Consider the following 20,240-nt stretch of genomic DNA (forward strand, 5'->3'; position numbering starts at 1 on the left):
AACACGCCTATCATGTGCTTCAAAGGACTAACGAAATCCGTGCGTCTGGCTGACGATCATTACTAGGGTAAATATTTGGGGTAGGCTTATTTCGCGACAATCCTGAAAAATCATTGTAGGTGTTATTTTCGGCGAAATACGATATGTGTATGTATATATATGTCTAGAGTACATGAACGTATTTGGCCAAATGAGGTCGGAGAACAATACGTGAAGAAAAATACAAGCAAGCGGCGTTGACAGAATGTCAGGTAGGAAGAAGCTGTTACTAAATGCTATTTCTACATCTTTGTGAAGAAACTCTTTCTATAAATAGAAAAAACCCAATCGAAAGGTGAGAAAAGAAATAGATGGAAGAAATAGACAGACGAGAACAGCGGAGCAGAAGCAGTGACTGTGGTAAAATCGTGACTTTGTGACAGTCATCAAGTACTTGATGAAACAGTTTACAGTCGAGTACTTGTCACGTGCCTAAAGTAGTGACAGGCAAACTTCACTACGAGGTGAAAAAAAGTGCTCGACACCGAAGTAGCTTCTTGGCCCCTGTTTCCACTCACTCATGCGTTACGATGGACAGAACGTGAGTATGATTCAGTCCATCACTTTGCCTGCTGTATACGTGTGTTAACCGTGAAAGCAGGACACGTGTCCGCGCATCTGTACGTGCACGCTCACAACGCACACAGACCGTGAAGCTGTCACTGACCAGACCCTCACCTGATCCCAGTCGCTGCTGACGTCATCGCAGGTGGCGCTTCGTAATGACTTCTGCTGTCCCAACGGTCGATATGCTCACCATCGCTCCCTTAATTTATGAACCGAAGATAAAAACTAATGAAAAAAATCTTGCCTTCGCAAACGAGAGATGGAAAAGAAAGGGGAAGGGGGACTTTACTGTTTGAAAGAAGAAGGAATGGAATGGAAAAAAAAATGAAAATGCATGCGCTCACAGCAGGGGAGGGGAGGCTTGCTGTCTTGCCAGAAGAGGGCCAGTGCTGGCCCCCATTGTTTGTTAATCAGCAGGCGAGGAAGGCCATCAATAATGGATGCTCGCCCGGCTCGGCGTCCTCCGCTGTTTTACATTTAAGACCTGATCCCTCTTCCCCTCCACACCCCGCTACCTCCACCCAGTCGTGAGACAGAACCCCGGGTCTCTGCTTCTGCTGCGCTCAGTGCCGGTGCCAGGTCTCCGCTGCCGGAACTGCAACTGCTCGTCTCATCCGCTCCCATGCCATTGTCAGCTGCAGGTACTGGAGGAACAATGCGGGTAGTGTCGCAGCGGGAGGAATGCGGGTAGTCTCAGGAGTGGGTAGTCTTAGAACAGGAGTGTGGGTAGTCTCAGAACCAGGAGTGAGAGGAGAGTTACCGCAGTTTGTCAAGAATATATAAGTACATCTCAAGCATCTCATGGTCTTTCCAAAGTTTTATTGTGTCAGTAAACCTTAGTGGCCCATGTCTTCACGATACGTGATGAATATGCTGATCACGTGTTTTATTCTCGTTCCTTTAAGTAAAGCAAACTCGTGCTATATACAGTAGAAATCGTGATGAAGGATATAAAGTCGAAGAATCAATTACAGAACAGGAACCTGTTCAGCTCTATGGCAACATGATGTCTGGCACTGTGTGCCTTCAGTGCAATCATTAGTCTCTGTAGACAAAAACACTTGTACCAACCCTCTGTAGCTTGTGTGTGTGTGTGAGTGTGTATGAATGTGTGTGTGTGTGTGAATATGTGTGTGTGTGTTCATGAGTGATAGGGTCGCTGACAATAAAAATTACACAATACCAGAAGAAGACAGGCCGGCAGAGAAGCAGACAGATCGATCACAAAGACAGATCGTTTGTTTCTCTTTGATCCTGTCGGCTGGGTAGCACCACGCTCAAGGGAGTCAAGCGGCTGCTTATGTGTTTTGGAGGGTGATGTGCATGAAAACGGAAAGACAATAACGGAAACATTGCATTTAGTGACTCAGAAGTGATTGTGTAGCCTTTTAAGCGCTTTTACATGTGGATGGAAGTCGACATGGTTTGGTGGTTCATGTCCTCAACTTTACTGTAGAAGGTCGTCAGGCAAGCACTTGCTTCCCTTAGAAACACATCCACCCACGGTAGTCCAGGAGGAATGGAGTTAGAAGCAGATTATTTCGTACCATCATTGTAGGGCTCTTTACTCAACAAGTCTACAGTGTTAGGCGACCTCGTTGTTTTGTAAGACCACGAACTTGTATTACTGGACTGCTGGCAGACGATTTTTCCAGTTAACTACCAAAACGAGGCATGAGACTTCAAAGCTTCCGGTTTAGTCACATTCTTTGTTTAGGCTCGCCGAGACTAACAGCGGAGAACTTCGCAAGAGACTAAACGCTGGTCTCGACAGACAGACAGCAGTCCACGTACACACGTCCATGGTAAGACGATCAGATGGGGCAATGGATAGTGCCTGTCACTAGTACAGTTAGGACTGGCTGTCCTGGGGTCAGATCTCGTATCACACAGCTGTTCTTTCTCTGCATGTAGCATCTGTTTACAGGCTGGCTGCCTTGCCATGATATAGTCGTAGCTGCTGGCTCGCACACCCACGTTCCTTGCTTTGAGTCGGTTTCCAGCAGGACGAGATCCAAGATAACCGAGTTAACCTTACTTCTGCTTCATAATTAAAAGGGGTGGCAGGTGAATGATTTATAAGGTTGGAAATCATGGATGACGGAAGGAGAGAGACTCCACCTCCACATGCCGTCCGCCTAGACACGTTAAACCGCCTACAGTTCACTGCACACCACTGTGACGTCACTAGGTTCTCTCACAGTTACCTGACAATGAAATTGTACATTGACATACTTTCTTCTAAATACCTCTCACCTATAGACTTTACAAGTGTTGATGACATCTTAGTCATCAGTCTCATTACCACCAGGTGTCTCCTTTGCTTTGAGGGATCAGAGTGTTCTTCAGAGATCAGAGGTCAATAGCTACCTGAGTCTCTCGCTACAAAGCTTCTCGGACCTGCCACTAGTCATATCAGTTGGTAGCAGCTCCGAAGATACCGAGGCCTGCAACTTGACGTACCAGTCATAGTACTCGGGAGAAGACCAGCTCCTCCAAGCACGGCTGTGATGAATTAGCTTTTTTTCCTCTCTGCCCCTGTCTAAAGCAATTGATCTTTCTGCCTTTTCAATTATGAAGCATGTTGTTTAGTTACCGGTGGCCATGGAGATGGAAACGATCTCTTTGCTTGTTTTACTCCCTGTGCTAATGGAGGCTTGTTCTTAGGGGTGGGTCATAATGGGGTGGGTCAAAATGAGGTAGGTCATAACGGCTTCGACAACATGATGCTTGGCGGCGTCAGGTAGACTCGCGGATGAGGCTTCTGCTGCAAAGGCGCAGCAACTCTTACAGCAATGTCCGGCCACTGGACCAGCCATGCCGTGTCCGTCCTTCCCTCACTCAGCCTCTTCTTTCTCTCTTTCCTAACACCTCAAACTTCAGTCTGCCTTGGGAGTTAGGAAAACGTGGAAGGCAGAATTATGCGCGAGATTTCACACATGATAAATAATTTTTGCCCATCCAGGTGTCTGGCAAACAGACAGGCGTGCATACAGACAGACACACAGACGGACAGAAAGACAGACTGACAGCGAGGCAAGCAATAGGACAGACCTCGGTGTAACCAATACGAGGGAAGGGAGAAGATTACGGCGGTTGGATCGATACAAAGGAGAAATTTAAAGAACAAGGGAGAGAATAGGCCAAAGTTGATTAGAAAAAGGAATGGTGGGAGTGATGAGGGGGGATGTAGACACAATATTAGCCACATCCATAACTGGCTTTAAAATTATTTACTTGTAACCATTTTTATAATTGTATTGCAGACATATTTCATCAGATTTTTGTGACAATCACTGCAAAGATACTAACAGCTGATTTTTTTCATAATTAGCGCAATGAATGGGGACGAATTGTTAACAACAACAACAAAAACAACAACACAACACCTCGTGGAAATCCATCTGCATAAGACTCGTCTCTGCGGCATGAGATACCGTCTATTGCTCTCAGTAAAATCTTCTTATCAGATTGTTTATAATTTCATTTTTAAGAAGACATCATTCAAACTTTCAATGGTTCATCTGCCTTAGTCCTGGGTGGTGTCGTTATTGATCCTTGTTGTTGTTGTTGTTGTTGTTGTTGTTGTTGTTGTTGTTGTGTTGATCAATCGGCAAGATGCTGTCAGTGCTTTAGTTTACATCAGACTTTATATAATGGCAAATATTGATGATGATTAGCAACGAGATGAACAAGGGTCAATATGAAGCATTATAATCATTAGAACATAGCCTTTTAATTAATTGTGTCGCCCCTTCATGCGAAGCTGCCCTTCGTTACAAGAACGCTAACTGCTGTTTTGTGGAGTGAAATCGATTGTCTCCCTTGCTTCGTGAACACGTTTTTTACACATCCACACGCGAGGCTTCAGTGGAAGTCTGGTGGCTGGTCGGCTGGTTGGTTGGTTCGAAAGAAAACAAGGAACAATAAAAAGAAGATGGATGGGAAATCGGATGTTAGGTAAATCTGCTGACGGTCAAGCTGACTGCTAATTAATTTAATTAAAATGGTCTGCTAAATCAACTTTCTTGTGCTATTTCTTTAAAAAAAATGTAGAAAAAACTTTCCATTAAACAGCAAACATTAAAAAATATGTATTGTATAGCATACTAACTGGACATAAGAATCATTCATAAATATCTCTTAAATAATTGCAACAAACGTATTGATAAGATAAGACACAAACAACGTGATAAAGAATAAGTATATTAATATTATTAATTAAGCTGTAACTATTTTGTATGAGAAAATTGGTCAACGTAGGTAACAACCAATTATTGGAATATGTAGATTGATTGAGGAAAATATTAAAAAATAAAAAATATTAATATCATAACAATGGACACACTGCATGGGAGGAGATGAAAGTAAATAACCAGAAGAAAAGAATAACAACTCTGTTAGACCTTAACGAACACACACACAAAGAAAGAGAGAGGGAGGAAGATCCCACTGTAGTCCACTCAAGACACACGGTGACAAGAGACCAAACAGTGGACAGGGAGGACAGGGGTCGGTCCTGCTGTTGGTACTGTTGCTACTCCTCCCTCTGTAGCAACCAGTGACGACGAAGTGTGATGTGGCATCAAAACAGTTGTGTTTGTATCAGCACCAAGCAATACCTGCGGGCTGACAGTCCCTCCACCTGCTCTATAAACTGTGTGGAGGATTTGAGCAGTTTGCACGCGGGTGTCCGACAGTCGCTCGTGCATGCCTGTCGGCCGATCAGCGCACTAACGATCGCGCGGCAAATATAGTTTCGCCCCGAACCCTGGGACAGTCTCGACCCTCCGTCGACCCGCTGTGGGCGCCCAGCTCCTTGTTTCTATAGACCTTGTGCTAAAACATACTACACTTGTTTCCCTCGCAAAGGATCACGGGAGATTCACACCAGCCCTCCCCCCTTGCTTCGTCTTCGTCTTCTCTAAATCTGTCTGAATTTCTGATTGCTCGTTCCCTCCGACTCCGCTGTCCGCTTCCCGAAACTTTCAACTTCAGTTTCTTAAATTTACTCCAGTGAGGGGGACAAGGTTTACTTCCATCAGCAACACCGGTCACTCAGCGCGCTGGACACAAGCTGCGGTTATCTGTCCTGAAGACAGGTGAGTTTCCTTCACTGATGGCATTCTCCGGTAAATTAGTGACTGTTTTATGTTAACAAAGACTTGCTGCTGATGATGATGATGATAATGAGGAGGAGGAGGATCACTGGCATGCACGCTGCTCTGATAGCTACAGCAATGTTACACGATGATGCTGACGATGGTCACTGCCAACTAGTAAACACTAGTTGTTGAACAGTTTTTTTTTTATGTTCACTGAACATTGTTAGCATCTTGGAATTAGCTAAATCCAATCATTTAAGGAAAACATTTGCACTCAGGTTAGCCTTTCTATGATGACAAAAATTGCATATCTCAACTCTAAATCTTCGACAGCAACATGTGTGGCCAGCGTTTCCCCTTTTCTGTCCTGCCATCTTGGTTGGTTTCTTCAATTTCTCCATATCTCGAATGTTATTGTTGTTGTTATAATTAGTTTCATTTATAAATCGCCATGAGCTTGCTCATAGGGTTGGCATATGGCGCTATAAAAATCCTTTCTTCTTCTTCTCTTCTTATTATTATTATTATTTTTTTCCATCGGCACAACATCCATGCGAATTAGGTTTCTTACCTTTATGCAAGCTCCAACAAGACTGCTGTGAATCCTTTCAGAGGCTCGCGGCATCTTCACAAAGACTTTTGTAATCCTGTAGTTACACAAGGACCTCAGCGGGTGTTTGCTGACAGGTGAAGGAGAATAAAACATCTCAACATTCCATTATAGTGACTGCAAATGAGTGCAGCACACAGGACAGACAGACTAATCATTGTCCTGCCATTGTGCGGACAGAGTTTGTCTTTGTGTCTCGTGATGTTTTGTATACACTTCATCTGTAGTCAGTCTTCCGGTGAAGAGCGCCATTGTCTGCAACATCGCATCATCACAATCTCTTTTTATAAAATATGGAAGTATAGAGTGGCAATGGATTACCAACAATTCTATAGAAAAGACAGAAAGAACGATTTTTTTTCAAATAAGACACACAGCATGCAAGATATGTAATCTTAAAAAAAGTAATTCTTTCATCCTTCTTTCTTTTCTCTTTTTTTCCAATGGTTACCATGCAAACTCTCCATACTCCCTCTGTTGCTAACTCTTCCCATCATCCCCAACATGTCCGCGTCCTGGGACACATTTTTTACTGGATGGACGACTGCGCCACGTTGATAGATTGCATCGCCATCTCTTGTCGCGTCGTCGCTTCATTAAGAACTGCAGACTGACGAGCGAGACAGGAAACGAGGGGAAAAAGCGGTTCACGACAAACGAGCGAGAAAATGGAGAAAGAGAGGGAGAGAGAGGTGCGATGGAGGCCAAAGAATAAAAAGATAAGAAAATTGAGGAAAATGAAAGGGTGGCTGAAGGAAAGAATGTTTGGGAAGAGATAGGTCTAGAAGATATTTCATCGAAAACAGTATAGAGCTCGATGTTTAGTCCATTTCGTGTTATTACTGTCCACTCAGTGAGTTCAGTGAGTCCAGGCTTTCATCTGACAGAACCATATCGGGTACCTTGTTCGTGAGTAGCTGGGTGGTTGTACACATCCGTTCTCGACAGCTGGGCCTCGACTAAGGGAAGTTGGCGGTGACACCTCCCTTGTTTATGTCAACAAAGACCGAGTATATGGTGTCACAGAGAGTAGCTGTGTTTATCTGCTTGTCACCAGAAATAGTTCCTCGATCACAACGCCCTCTATTTCCGTTTATTGTGGCTTTTGTGTAAATATTCAAGGTTTTGTCAGGTCTACCTAAACACAGGGAAGACCACTCGTTGTCCCCCAGGTCCTCGGGTGCCTCCTTGCCTCTGTGAGAACTGTCATGTCCGCGGTACTTGTCAAGCTGTCCTGTCGCCACGTGCTGACACAATAATTGCGGTGGGCGTGGCAGGACCAAGATGCTGAGCGAGATGTCGCCAGCCCATCAGCAGGACACGGAGATCAGTGTCGGCGATATTCTCCATGTAGAAGTCACGAGGTTGGAAGTCTCACCGGAAGGGAGCGGGACTGACACGTGGAGTAGCCGCCCCTCCGTGTCAAGGGCAATGTTTCTAATGACAGCACGCGCGAGACGGGTCTGGAGTTTCTGCCCACTCGTTCCGTTGATGCTCAGTTTAGCTATCTAATTATCTTCAAGTATTTGTGTCAGCAGTTGTAGAGTAGCAGTGTGGCTGTTTTCTCGTGGTTGTTATATGGGTGGGTGTCGTAGGAACCAGAATATACTACTAACAGTCTAATCAAAACCTTGTAAAAAAAAATCACCACCACCATCCACCACGATGCGTGTAATTTAGTTTTATTCTTTGCGCACCTGTACCAGCGTTTCCATGTTCATGCGTGTGTTGGTAAGCTTGTTCGTTCGCATGCGTTGGATGATGTTGATATTAGTGACGTGTTGTTACGGCCATCATTTAGCACACCGAGCGACCTTTGTATCTTTATGCAAAATACCACCTTAATGGTGATGTATACGGCCTCACGGTGATCGTAGGAGCAGTCAGTGGTTCACCGTGTCTAGAGAATGTTTCAGACGGAGACCCGTCATTCCATCCGCCGCTCTTTTATCCTCCATGATCAATCACGTGCCAAGCGTCTTGAAGGTAAAGCGAGGCTGGGGAGAATAGAGGGAGGGGGTTGAGTTCAAGTCTCGGACATAGGCGGTTCTGGAACCTACGACCTTTTCTACTCTAAAGTTGAATCCACTGGCTACCAACACTGCACGAACACAGACTTTTTTAACTTTTAATTTTAAATTGTAATAACATGGATGTCCAAAGCAGGGTTCCAGCTTCAGGTGTTACATTTTAAATGAAAGGAGACGTTAAAATCGTTTATTCCCACCCTATTTATTTATTTCCTATATCATATCTCCATGGCCAAACCGACTCACCTGAGTCATGGACTCACACGTGCTGCCACCTGCATTGTGTGTTTGCGATGTTGAGGGCTGCAACGAGCGCCACATCGTGAGAAAGTGTGAGTGTCCCCTAGGGAAGTAAGTGCAGGTGACTTGCACGCGGTTTGAAACAAATCCACGAGAAGGCGACTGAGAGCTGCAGCAAAGTCAACACGAGGGTCGAGGCGCGGGAAGGCGGATACGAACGTGGCATTCTGGCCGCCAGCCACACAGCAGCTGTCGTGTCTTCATGGGTCGTGTTTGTCCCTCAAGCCATCAACAAACCCCTTCTTCATCCCTTCGCCTTCACCCTCTTTCTCTTCGCCTATTATTTGTGTGTACATTCATGTGTGTGTTTGTCTAAGAAAAATACAGTTTGTAATAATTCAGAAGTTTTATGTTGAGCTATTGCTGCTTAATGCTGTTTACAATAGACACACAATTTTGTTTCCATGGTTACGATGTATGGTTTGTAACATTTACAGTGAAAACATTGTCTTCTAAATTAATAATAATCTGCCCAATAAACGAGCACAAGAAATACATTTGCTCCACGAGCATCACTCCTGACATCAATCAACTTGTCACTAGTTGTGATTATAGTCAGATGACTGGTCCCCCCGCTCGTCTTCCTCTGCACATTGATCCACTCTCCATCATTAGTTTGTTCCCTGATACCTTTTGTATTTTCTATGTTTGGTTTGTATTGTTTGTCAGAATACTTGTCCCTTAACCCCTCCTCCAGCCAGGTGTCCCCCCTGCGCCGCTTTACTTCCTTCTTTCAGTCGCTCACAGTCGCGCAAGGGGCAGTGGGAAAACTTTCTCTGAAAACACAGCTGGGTACGTTGGAAAGTGGAGATGACTTTTGTGGACTACAGAGCGAGGTTGGTGTGAGGAGGGAGAGAAGGCAGATGATGGAGGGGATGTGTGTGTGTGGGGAGGGGGGAGTCCTGCGAGTGCGGGTCACGTGCAAGTCTCACCGAGTCCAAGACGTGTCATCAAAGATGCAGCGGGTCATTGTTGGAGAGACAAAAGGCTGGAGTGACTCATGAGGAGGACAGAAATCACCGCACAGCTACTTTTTGTCCCCAGTCAGCGTCTGGCGCCCTCGGCCGGTGCCTGGCTGTGACAGTGCCATCTGACAGTAAGTAACCTTTGTCACACATTCTTTGCCAGACTCTGTAACTGCCACAGCATTCTTAACTGAGTTGACTTTGCTGTTCAGTCAGGCGTGACCAGCCCGCACACAGAAGCTGTTTAATTACTATTTCAATTACTGTTGGCTCAGCAAACTCAGAGAAAATGCAACGAAAGGCAAAAATCAGAAGGAAGAAGGAACAAAACGAATTGACTTTTGTTAGTCTTGCTGTCGGACATGCAGGGTTACTTTGCACGTAGTATGAACAACACTGAATAAAACTGATTAGTGAAAGTAAACAATGCTGAATAACATGTGTATGATCGTAAACACGACTGTCGCCCGTGAGAGCATGAGAAAGACTTACACAAGTCTTGTAAATGAGACTTTACAGGTCAAACCTCTCGTTTACTGGTCAGTCCGGCGTTCATTAGTCAGTTTGTCTTTCCGGCCTTCATCAGGGCCAATATTGTCTTTGTTCTTGCTATTATTATTGTTGTTGATAAATTGTTACTATTTCCTCGGTCTTTTTCCAAATCTGTCCATCTTTTCCGTGAACCTTTGTGCGATCGACCTCGGAGCTGAGGAGGGTGGGATGGCGGGGAGAGATAAAAATGCGGTCAGACAAAGAGGGCGGCAAGGACAACAAAAGTTGTCCTCAGTTTAAAAAAAAAAAAAACGACTACTACTGTCCTGAAGACGCTTGTGGAGGGTTTGATGTGCATGTGGACGTGTTTGCAAAGCAGGAATAGCGACAGTTACCACCAGCTCACCGGGGCAGTGGGGGCCTCGAGAATGAGGATCTCTTCAAGGAAAACAATCGTGGGGAGGGGGGAGGGAACCGTTGTAGCTAGGGTGGGAGGGAAGAGCAGGAGACAGAGAGGAAAGATGGACAGACACAGATAATCGATTGGTCGGCGAGGGCGAGCTTGCAGACAGACAAAGCCAGTCTCACAGAAGACGTGGCGTCACAGCCTCGCGAACGTCACCTGAGAGGGTAAAGGCGGGTGACGTGTACTTAGTATAACTAGAGGTTGTGTGGGGGTAGCGGGTGGGTGTAATGTTAACCTTAGTACTAGGAGGGGGTTGTTTTGAGTTTGTTAATATGCTCTGTGCTTAACTTATGAATGTGACATTTGTGCTGGTGACGAGACATTGGAGTAACGTTTGACAAGTGTCAGAATGGGATGGAACAATTCTAGTTCTCTGTCTCACAGCACTATAATATAGTGTTATATTAGAAATATTATTTATATACACATACACATACACATACACGCACGCGCTAAGTGATGTTGTTTTCATCTTTCCGTTTACAGGTATTCAGATATGAAAGCTATAAATGTAGTTATAATAGTTGTCAATAAATGGATATAATTCTAGATATTAGTTTATTTTTCCCGATGAAAGTTGAAGTGGGAGCCGCATGGCGAGCAGGGTGCTGTCACGTGTTCGTGTTCACGTTCTCACGGCGCTGAGTTCTCCAGACGTGCGCGCGTGTGTGTTTGTTTACGTGTCAACCAACAGCCGGCTTCCCACGGGAAGACTTTGAGGCCTTGGTGTCTACTGGCACCCTGACCTGCCTGACCTTTGTATCCGTACACCGGGTAGCTGACTCGGGTAGTAGTGTCGCTTCTGCAACTGAAACTGAAGCAGTGTGTTTCTATATGTGCATGCAATTTAACCGGATTGTAAAGACAAAATAAAACTGTTTTATTCTACTTTAATAAAGACAGTAGATATAACAGTCGTACGTAATCCTTTAAAAAAAGTCTATACACTTAATAAAATAGTTGGAGAAATATCTCCGTCTCCAGTTAAAAGAAAATCTATACAAGAGTTGAAATACCTTTAAAAAGACTCTTTAGACATAACATACATTTAAGTGGCTAAAATAAGTAGCTTGCCCTTTATTTCATTAAAACATATATAGACTTAATAGATACAATAGCTGGGAGGCAAGTGACTGCTGTATCTCCCTGTCCCAGGGCACACCACAAAATGCAGTGAAGTGTGACGATGTATTTACATTATTTAAACAGACATTTAGTGGCTTTGTTTAAAATGAGGTGTCAGGGCCCCACCCCGTTATCTTGACATCATCGGGTGTGAAGTACCACAGTGGCAGGAATGCTGCTGCAAACCACTCACTGAGCTACGTTCACTGCAGCGCCCTCTATGGCCGTAGTAGCAGGACCTGCATTAAAGTGTCATCGGCCCTACAACATAGCTGTCCTCATGGCCTCCAGGCCTGATACAAGGCGAGATGGACTTGATTGGAAATAGCGGCAATTGTAAACACACCTTTGGGCAGGAAGTCCGTGATGCTGTGTTGCTCACCATTGGACATCCGGGACACAAACTGGAATAAAACATCTCAGTAACCACCCGACTGCTCATACCATCAAACATTATTAGACTGATCAACCAACTGCTCAGGTATTGCTGGTCAATGGTGTGTGGTAGTCAGACCTTCATGTTCTCATTCGGTGGGTCGGATCAGAAACAAACACGTGCATGCAGACGAGCGTAGCACTCGCATTCACACAGACAGACAGACAGGCCCGAGCTCTTGTCCACACTATCTTTACCAAGACAGTTGGGAACTAAGACTGTCAGAAGTCGGCATGAAGGATAGCAAGGCAACACGAAGGCTTCCACACCTGCGAGTCAAGACTAAGACTGTCAGTGTTTCTGTGAGTGTGACCGCTCACACCTGGACCTCTTCTTTGTTCTCACCCGACAGTCGTTTCATTACAGCCGCTCGCTTCTCTTAGGTTTCCCTCCTTGTTTGCATTGGACTTCACCTTTCACACTGTCACACCTGCGTGCGAGCGTAGAGTCACTGGGAAATAATCAAGGGAGGCAAACACTAACAGGACCTTAGTGAATGAGCAGACAGGAAGGAAGGAGGGGAAAGAGAATAGGAGGAAGAAAGAATGTTAAGGGCTTAGCTGTATGTTACCCTTACCAAGGTTTACTATCACATTCTGTTTCCCTCACTAGATTGTACTTTCTGTTTCCCCACTAAGGCTGCACTAACGCCGTGAGTGTTTCCCTCCCTAACATCAGATTTTTGTCTTTTACAGGTGTGTGATGACATTTGAAGCTGAAACATCTTTCACTGCTGTACAATGATGTCTGGCACTTTCTCACACAATGAATTTCAAAATTTCTCAGCATTATTCACTCTCGGTCGTCGGCATTACTCATTATGACCTTCATCTTTCTCCCGTTCACTTCCGGTGAAGACATTTCCTACAACCTGTCCGAGGAGCAACAGCCCAACACTTTCGTCGGAAACGTCGCTCGAGATGTGAACCTCCAGGCTCTGCTCCCTGAAACACTTTTTCAGAACATGCAGTACAGCATTCTTGCCGGCTCCAGCTCTAGTTCCCATGGCAACCTCTTCACCATCAACCATCTGACACCGCCGACCTTTTCACTGTCCGCAGACTGGACAGGGAGGCTCTGTGCCCCTTCAGCCTCGTCTGCGAGCTCAGCTTCAAGGTGGGCGCCGTGTCTGGAACTTATTTCAAGAACATCATCGTCAAGATCTTCGTACAAGACGTCAACGACAATGCTCCCCACTTTAACAAGTCATCGATGACCATCAACATTCCGGAGTCGGTCAGCGTAGGGGCGCTGTACTCGCTAGAGGGCGCCGTGGACGACGATACAGGAACGAACAACTCTGTGCAAGGGTACGCCATTGAGCCAGCAGATGGCGCTTTCGGCATTGTCTTCACTCAGCGACTGGACAGGACTTCCGATGTTGTGCTCGTGGTCAACCAGCCGTTAGACCGGGAAACCACGCCCTTGCATGTCTTAAAGCTGATTGCGACAGACGCGGGAATCCCCCGCCGGACAGCCGAGATGACCGTGCAGGTGAAGGTGTTGGATGTGAATGACAATCCCCCGGAGTTCGCACGACCCTCCTACCGCATCAACATCGGCGAAAACGCCTTGCCAGGCTCCGCCCTTGTGACACTGTCGGCCAGGGACAGCGACGAAGGGTCCAATGCGGAGATCAGGTACCGACTGAGTGGACACCAGGACAGCGGAGTTGCCGCCATGTTCGCAGTGAATGCAACCAGCGGTGAGGTGTCCCTGCGACAGAGGCCCACCAGTGGACTCTACTCACTCATCGTCGAGGCTTCAGACAACGGAACTCCTTCTAAAGACGCACAGGTCATAGTCGAGGTTCAGGTTATCGACAATGCCAACAACCCTCCCAGTATGACCGTGTCCTTGCTGAACCCCACCATCCCCGAGAACGCTAAGATGCACACCCCCGTTGCGCATGTCTCGATCGACGACCCTGACTCCGGCAGCAACGGACAGGTATCCTGCTTCAGTCAAAGTGCCTTCTTTGATCTGCGCAAGCTGGGGGACAATGACCTTATGGTCAACGTGGCCAAGGAGCTGGACCGGGAGGATACCCCCACCTACAGGGTGACGGTGTTCTGTCAGGACTACGGCACCCCTCCCCTCAACGGCACTCTTACCTTCATCATCGATGTCTCAGACGTCAACGACAACGCGCCGTCGTTTTCAGAGCCCCGCGTATCTCTCTCCTTTCCCGAGGGCAACCGTGTGGGGGACGTGGTCTACACTCTCACAGGCCACCGATAAAGATATAGGGGTCAACGCGCAGGTCACCTACAGAATCGTAAACGAGGCCGACGCTGCTTTTCACGTTGTGGAGAGCACGGGGGCTATTGTCGCGGCCCGGCCTCTGGACAGAGAGACGAAAGACCTGTACATCATCCAGGTTCTGGCCATGGACCGGGGGTCGCCCCAGCTGTCTTCCACGGCCACCGTTAGCGTCTTCGTCGACGACCTCAACGACGAGGCGCCAGAGTTCGCTGACATAAGCTACAGGTTCCAGGTGAGGGAGAACGTTCCAGAAGGTACGGTTGTAGCACTCTTTACCGCCACTGACCCTGACCTTGGCACTGGAGGTCGCGTGTCCTTTACCTTCAGCACTCTGCAGCAGTACGTTAGCTCTTCCTTCCACCTCCACCCGAACGGCAGTTTGGTTACAAAGGGTCTTCTAGGACCGTGAGTCCACGGGTCTGTACGTGTTCGACGTCATCGCCTCGGACGAAGGTATTCCAAGGCTCAGCAGCCGGACACTGGTGACGGTGGAACTGTTGGACGACAACGATAACGATCCCGTGTTTATCTTCCCGGGCCCCGGAAACAGCACGGTGGTGCTGGACGTGCCCCTCGCTAAGGGGAGCCTACTCTTTCGTGTGATTGCCACTGATGCTGACGAGGGCGCCAATGGTGTGGTGTCCTACTCCATGTCAACGAAGAATCTGACCACCCCGTTCACTGTGGATCCATTGACAGGTGACGTCAGAGCTGTCATGGCGGTGACGGACGAGCAGGTGGGTGTGTACTCCCTCGTGCTGCAAGCGACTGACAGCGGTGACGTCCCGCGTGTCAGCACCGCTACGTTGCACGTAGTTGTCCGACGTAGTCCGCACGCGCAGCCTCTTGAGTCCAGCGACCGCAACACCGCCATCGTCATCAGCGTCATCTGCGTCGCTGTCGTCCTCACCGCCATCATCGCCGTTTTCGTCATCGTCATGCGACGACGTGAGAAGTGCCGGACGCTGCAGAGCCTCAGCAAGGCGAAGGAGAGGAGCAGAGCAAGAGATCCCCCCGGCCCCAACCTGTACATGGACAGACACAGCACCGGAAGCCTCTTCACCACGCCCTCTAGCGGCACCAGCTCTCCCAAGCCTGAGGTCGGCGGCAGCGCGGGAAAGGTGAGTGAGTGAGCGTGAATGAGTTTGTTTTGAGAAGACAGATTAGAGACAGGGAAGGTAGTGCTCATTATCAATAATATAATATACACTTTCTTCATGAGATGGCAGACGGCTACTATTTCGTTCTTTGTGTGTTTTGGAGGAGATAGAGAGTGTATATGTGTATGTGCGCGCGTGTGTGTGTCCGTTTAGAAAACATTCCGACCACAGGCGACAATCTACTTCTCGTGTGTGAAGCTGATATTATCAAAAGTTATTTCCATTTCTTGTGAGTAATGAATAAATATTAATATTAAACCGATTTTCCCTAGACGGCAATTTTATCTTGCATTCACCTGAACGAGCACAGTCATCTTGATTGTATTCATCCCTCGGCTGGCTTGTTTTCTTCACCGATTGACCCTGCACCTAATGCCAAGCTCGTGTCAGGGATCATGTTCTTACAGCCAACTAATGCTCTACTAATGACGATGTTTTTATATCTTTGATGCAGGTGAATAATTCTATTGATTGGCAGAAGCTGCCGCTAGTTTTCATTTGGATTATTTGCTCTAGGTTAAGTCCGTCTTACGTACAGAACCAATTTGTAAGAAAAACACAAACATTTTACATCACATCATCCACACACACATTGTCCTGGGGATTGTTTCACTCATTTTGCACTCATCTTCTCACAGCCGCGGTCGTCACCTCTGTCAGCCCCTGACCACGACTACTGCTGGAAGAGCGAGTCCCTAGACTTCATCCTCAAGGACGATAATGATGCCGGCGATGACCAGACGCTTAACCGGGTGACCTCCCTTAGACTCCAACAGGCTTATGTACACATCAGCACGTTCAAGTCTCAGCTCGTCTCTACCCCAGACACCCCTAGTAAGGTACTCCAGTGTTTCTGGTGACTAGTTGTGTCTCATTAAGACACTGTTGTCCCCGGGTAAACAATTTGCCAAAGTCAAAGAGCTTAAGTGATAAAATAAAGCATTAACTTTTCATAGAAAATGAAGTGCGTTGATTTAAAAAATAATTAGCTATTTGACAAAATGAAATACATTGATCAAATAAGACTTAAGCTGTTGAAATATCCAAAGCCAACCGTGCCAAGAAATTAAGGTCAACCGTTGCTAGTTTTCATTCTCTAGTCAATTTTGATTGACAGTTGTTAGAAAAGCGCTCGTGTACTTGTTCTCATTTCGTTCTCCACCCTAATCCCAGGCTTACGAATGGCGGGAGATCCATGTACCTGGCCGTCCAGAAGACTTTCATAGTCTCAGTTCTCGCGGCCATGGAGACAGCGGTATGGGCACAGATGAGGATGGAACCATCGTCCACTCGGCGTCAGAAGGGTCCGGAGCTAACCCCACCCCCACCAAGATCCCCCTGCGCCCCAAGCTGGGCATCCACTCCTTCTGCAGGCCAGGCTCCAACACCAGCCAAGCTTCCTCCAAACACTCTTCCTCCTCTTTGCCCAACCTGTATCTCAAGCCCGGAAGTGACATCTTGGTCTTCCGGCCCACTAGCGTCACCTCGTGCGATTCTAACGTCAGCGATGTACCGGAAGATAACTGCACCACAACTTCCGGTTCATACAGCCTGACGTTTGAAGACACGGGTAGTGTGTATGGCCGAGTGCAGGAAACTGGCTACGTGGTGCATGATATTTATGTCTGAAGTTGGTCTCAGAGCTCAGCTTCTCTACAACGGAAAGTGATTTCAAATTACAATGGCTGCAATTTAATAATTAGCTTTTGTAATTGTTCATAGGAGACGTCCACATTTCGCACCTGAGTGCTTTTTATTATCTGCTGTCAGTGCCTAGAATAAATTATGGCAACTGTTCCCATTGTTAGAGCAAAGTGGCCTTCACGCCTTGACCAGTTTTTAAATTAACCGAATATTAATTTGATATTTTAGATATTTATGGTCCTGTAAATGATTTGAAGTTTGCAGTGCCTTTTACTGAATTAATTATTGAAAGGTGAGCTTAATGATGTAAAATACAGAAGCTGTTATCCGGTAGCTAAATTTTCATTTCAACGGTGGGTCGGTTATAAATCCTTTATGTCGAGGGTAAATCTCAAGCTGCATTGCCACTACACCCGGGAAAGTTACCCATGGGGCATCAAAGAGTTCATTCAGTACACGATTGACTAAATCTCTCAAAGTGAGAACCAACTCAGCTTTTCTTAACATCGTGTTCTCTGCAAGTCCGGGAGGGCTACATTCAATAGCGATGAGGTGGGCAGTAAGCTTACGATAATATAATAGAATATACAGAGAAGTATTAGACAAAGTCGACTTACTCTTTCCTGCGCTTTCTCGAGTGTAAAATCGCCATAGATTAATTAACAATGGGTGCCCATTACTTTTACTAATTTTTGCCAAGGGTTCAATGAACTGGTGTGGCGTCCGCTACTCTACGGCGATACACTTGGGGTGTGGGGTTTGTTTTCTTTTGTTGTGGGTTTTTTTTACACTTTTTTTGTTGTCTTCTGTTGTGTTTTTGTTTATTTATGGTTGTTATTTTAGAGGGGTGGCCGATTTCTGTTTTGACTAAATTAATTTACTTTATGCCCGAGTTCTTTTGTCCGTCAGTGTGTTCTGAGTTTTTGTGTTCAAACAAACGATGATATTACTGTTTACTAACCTCATGGTATGATACCTCATTCTGTGCCAAAGACACCATACAGTATTAGGAAATAAGTTCTACACAGCTGTATGCACATCCGTACTGCTGGCAGTGATGTATAGAATTTTCTTGGTTTTAATATATGACAAGTATTTATAGAATTCTCTGCTTTCTGTTAAAACTGCTGGCAATAGGTGTGTAGAAGCTTTTTGCTTTCTCAAGTTGTTCTAAAGAACTTTTGTATATGTATACTGCTGACAGTGCTATATTGTATCTGCATGTTCAGACTGCTAATAGTATCTTACATAATTTTGAGTGTGTTCTTATTGCTGAAAACTTTGTAAATTTTATAGAACTTTATTTATGTCCATACAGCTGATGAATTTTCTTTATGTTACAGAAGATACATTTATGTGAAATACTTTATTGTATCTTCTCTGTATATTTGACTTGCCCCTGAAAAGTAGTATTAGTATACTCGCTATTTAAATGGTTCTATTTGAAAACTAGTTCAATTTGTATCTCAGGATGTCCAGAAACCAAACTGGCTGCCGAGAACTTTCTATTATTTCGATCAACACTGACATTCATTAAGAGTAATTAGTGTGTGCAAACAAACAAACAAGGCACTCTGTCACTCTGTCTTGGTCACCTGGCAGTATATCACGTGACTGAGGTCAAAGTAACGGGGAAACCCGATGTTTTACGAAGCGAGTATCTACGACAGGCGTTACCTAGCAACACAGCACATGCCATGTTACCTAGCATCACAGAACCTGGCTCTAACAACAGTAGGTGTAACAGTCACAGACATCTGTGTAAGACCACTGTATCCATGATGTGTCGCACACAAACCTTCAAGTTGTCATCGTACAAATCCACAGGAAGGTCCCATATTTACAGAAAGATTTTTAAAAATACCAGACACGACTAACGATTTATACTTTATTTCAATCTTTGCTGGAAGCTATATAAATTGTATCAACCCAAATCATTAAAAACACAATAATATCCAACAACCCTGGCGCTAGACGACACAAGACTGCAATACAATCTTCTTTTCTGTCCACAGGAAAATATTCACACAGTGAAAAAACCACCGGGAAATCTGTCCTAGTTATTATTCAAATATTTTTAAAATTATTTATCAAATGTTATTCATACGTGATTTGTATTATTCGTGCATATTTTGGTACCTAGCTTGCATATGTATATTAAGCATACGTGTTATTGGTCCTTTTGAAAGATTTTTTTAATAATTTCTACCACAAACAACCAGACACAAGATTGCTCAGTTTGTCCCAACTTTCATATTCTTCGTCCAATGTTTCTCACTTTATTTGCAGCCCTTCACTGCTGCGCTGCTGAATAGCTAGCTCGTAGAAAAGGTTTTATTATAAACTCTTTTTCTGACTTTGATGTTTTGTATTATAAATTCTCGATGTGGCTTGTTTTTGCATTTTTAACGCTTTTTATTGTCTACCTTTGATTAAAACGCTTGAAAACCTGATAAGTCCTGTAAATGTCAAAGTTCCTTGGTGACCGCACGAATGTTCCAGTGACAACCACGCAGTTCAAGTCTCACACTAGCCCTCCCCACGTCTCTGAGTGGTAGTCTTGACCGCACACACCACCGGACGGACGTGAGCACATACACACTAGAAAAATGAGATACTTCAGAATAATTTGCTGTCCTCAGTCACTCTGTGTGCGGTTTCTGGGTCAATATTAATTCCACCCACAGATACAGGCTTTCAAGTGAAATGATATGTAGACTGGAGGCGGAAAAAGGTTAAAACATCAGCTCTGAAAAAATGACACGTGACGACAAGTTCAAAGGGAAGTGACTCTCTGACATCCTGTACTCAGCTGTGAACGAGGTTGGAGTTCTGCCCCTTTTTTTGGAATTGACGGTAAAATGACTGGCACAGGTTTCTTTTCCTTTTGTGCAGTACAACTTGTGTCCGTGCAATCATAAAGTACTCGCGCTCACATGCAACATACACATGCGCTGGCGCGTTGGTAAACAGCCCGTGTTGTCGCATAGCACCTAGCCTGGAATGGTGAGACAGCGGAGGGCACACCTGGCTATG

General features: G+C 45.6%; 1 protein-coding gene across 1 annotated transcript; it reads left to right on the plus strand.

Annotated features, from left to right (window-relative positions):
• The first annotated feature begins 13,206 nt into the window (after window positions 1–13,206).
• On the plus strand, window positions 13,207–20,196 carry LOC112559689 (protocadherin beta-16-like). The gene is made up of 5 exons (XM_025231023.1): window positions 13,207–14,373; window positions 14,516–14,632; window positions 14,802–15,521; window positions 16,199–16,399; window positions 16,734–20,196. The coding sequence occupies exons 1-5, from the start codon at window positions 13,348–13,350 to the stop codon at window positions 17,187–17,189; spliced, it is 2,520 nt and encodes an 839-aa protein (XP_025086808.1). The 5' UTR covers window positions 13,207–13,347; the 3' UTR covers window positions 17,190–20,196.
• The last annotated feature ends 44 nt before the right edge of the window (window positions 20,197–20,240 follow it).

Source organism: Pomacea canaliculata, linkage group LG3, assembly GCF_003073045.1.
Source record: "Pomacea canaliculata isolate SZHN2017 linkage group LG3, ASM307304v1, whole genome shotgun sequence".
Taxonomy (NCBI): Eukaryota; Metazoa; Mollusca; class Gastropoda; order Architaenioglossa; family Ampullariidae; genus Pomacea; species Pomacea canaliculata.

Bases quoted from the DNA above. Each gene is read 5' to 3' on its own strand.
- LOC112559689 (XM_025231023.1), top strand. From the start codon at position 13,348: ATGACCATCAACATTCCGGAGTCGGTCAGCGTAGGGGCGCTGTACTCG. The intron at 14,633-14,801 runs GTGAGGGAGAAC...AGGGTCTTCTAG, and splicing joins ACATAAGCTACAGGTTCCAG to GACCGTGAGTCCACGGGTCT. The intron at 15,522-16,198 runs GTGAGTGAGTGA...ATCTTCTCACAG, and splicing joins TCGGCGGCAGCGCGGGAAAG to CCGCGGTCGTCACCTCTGTC.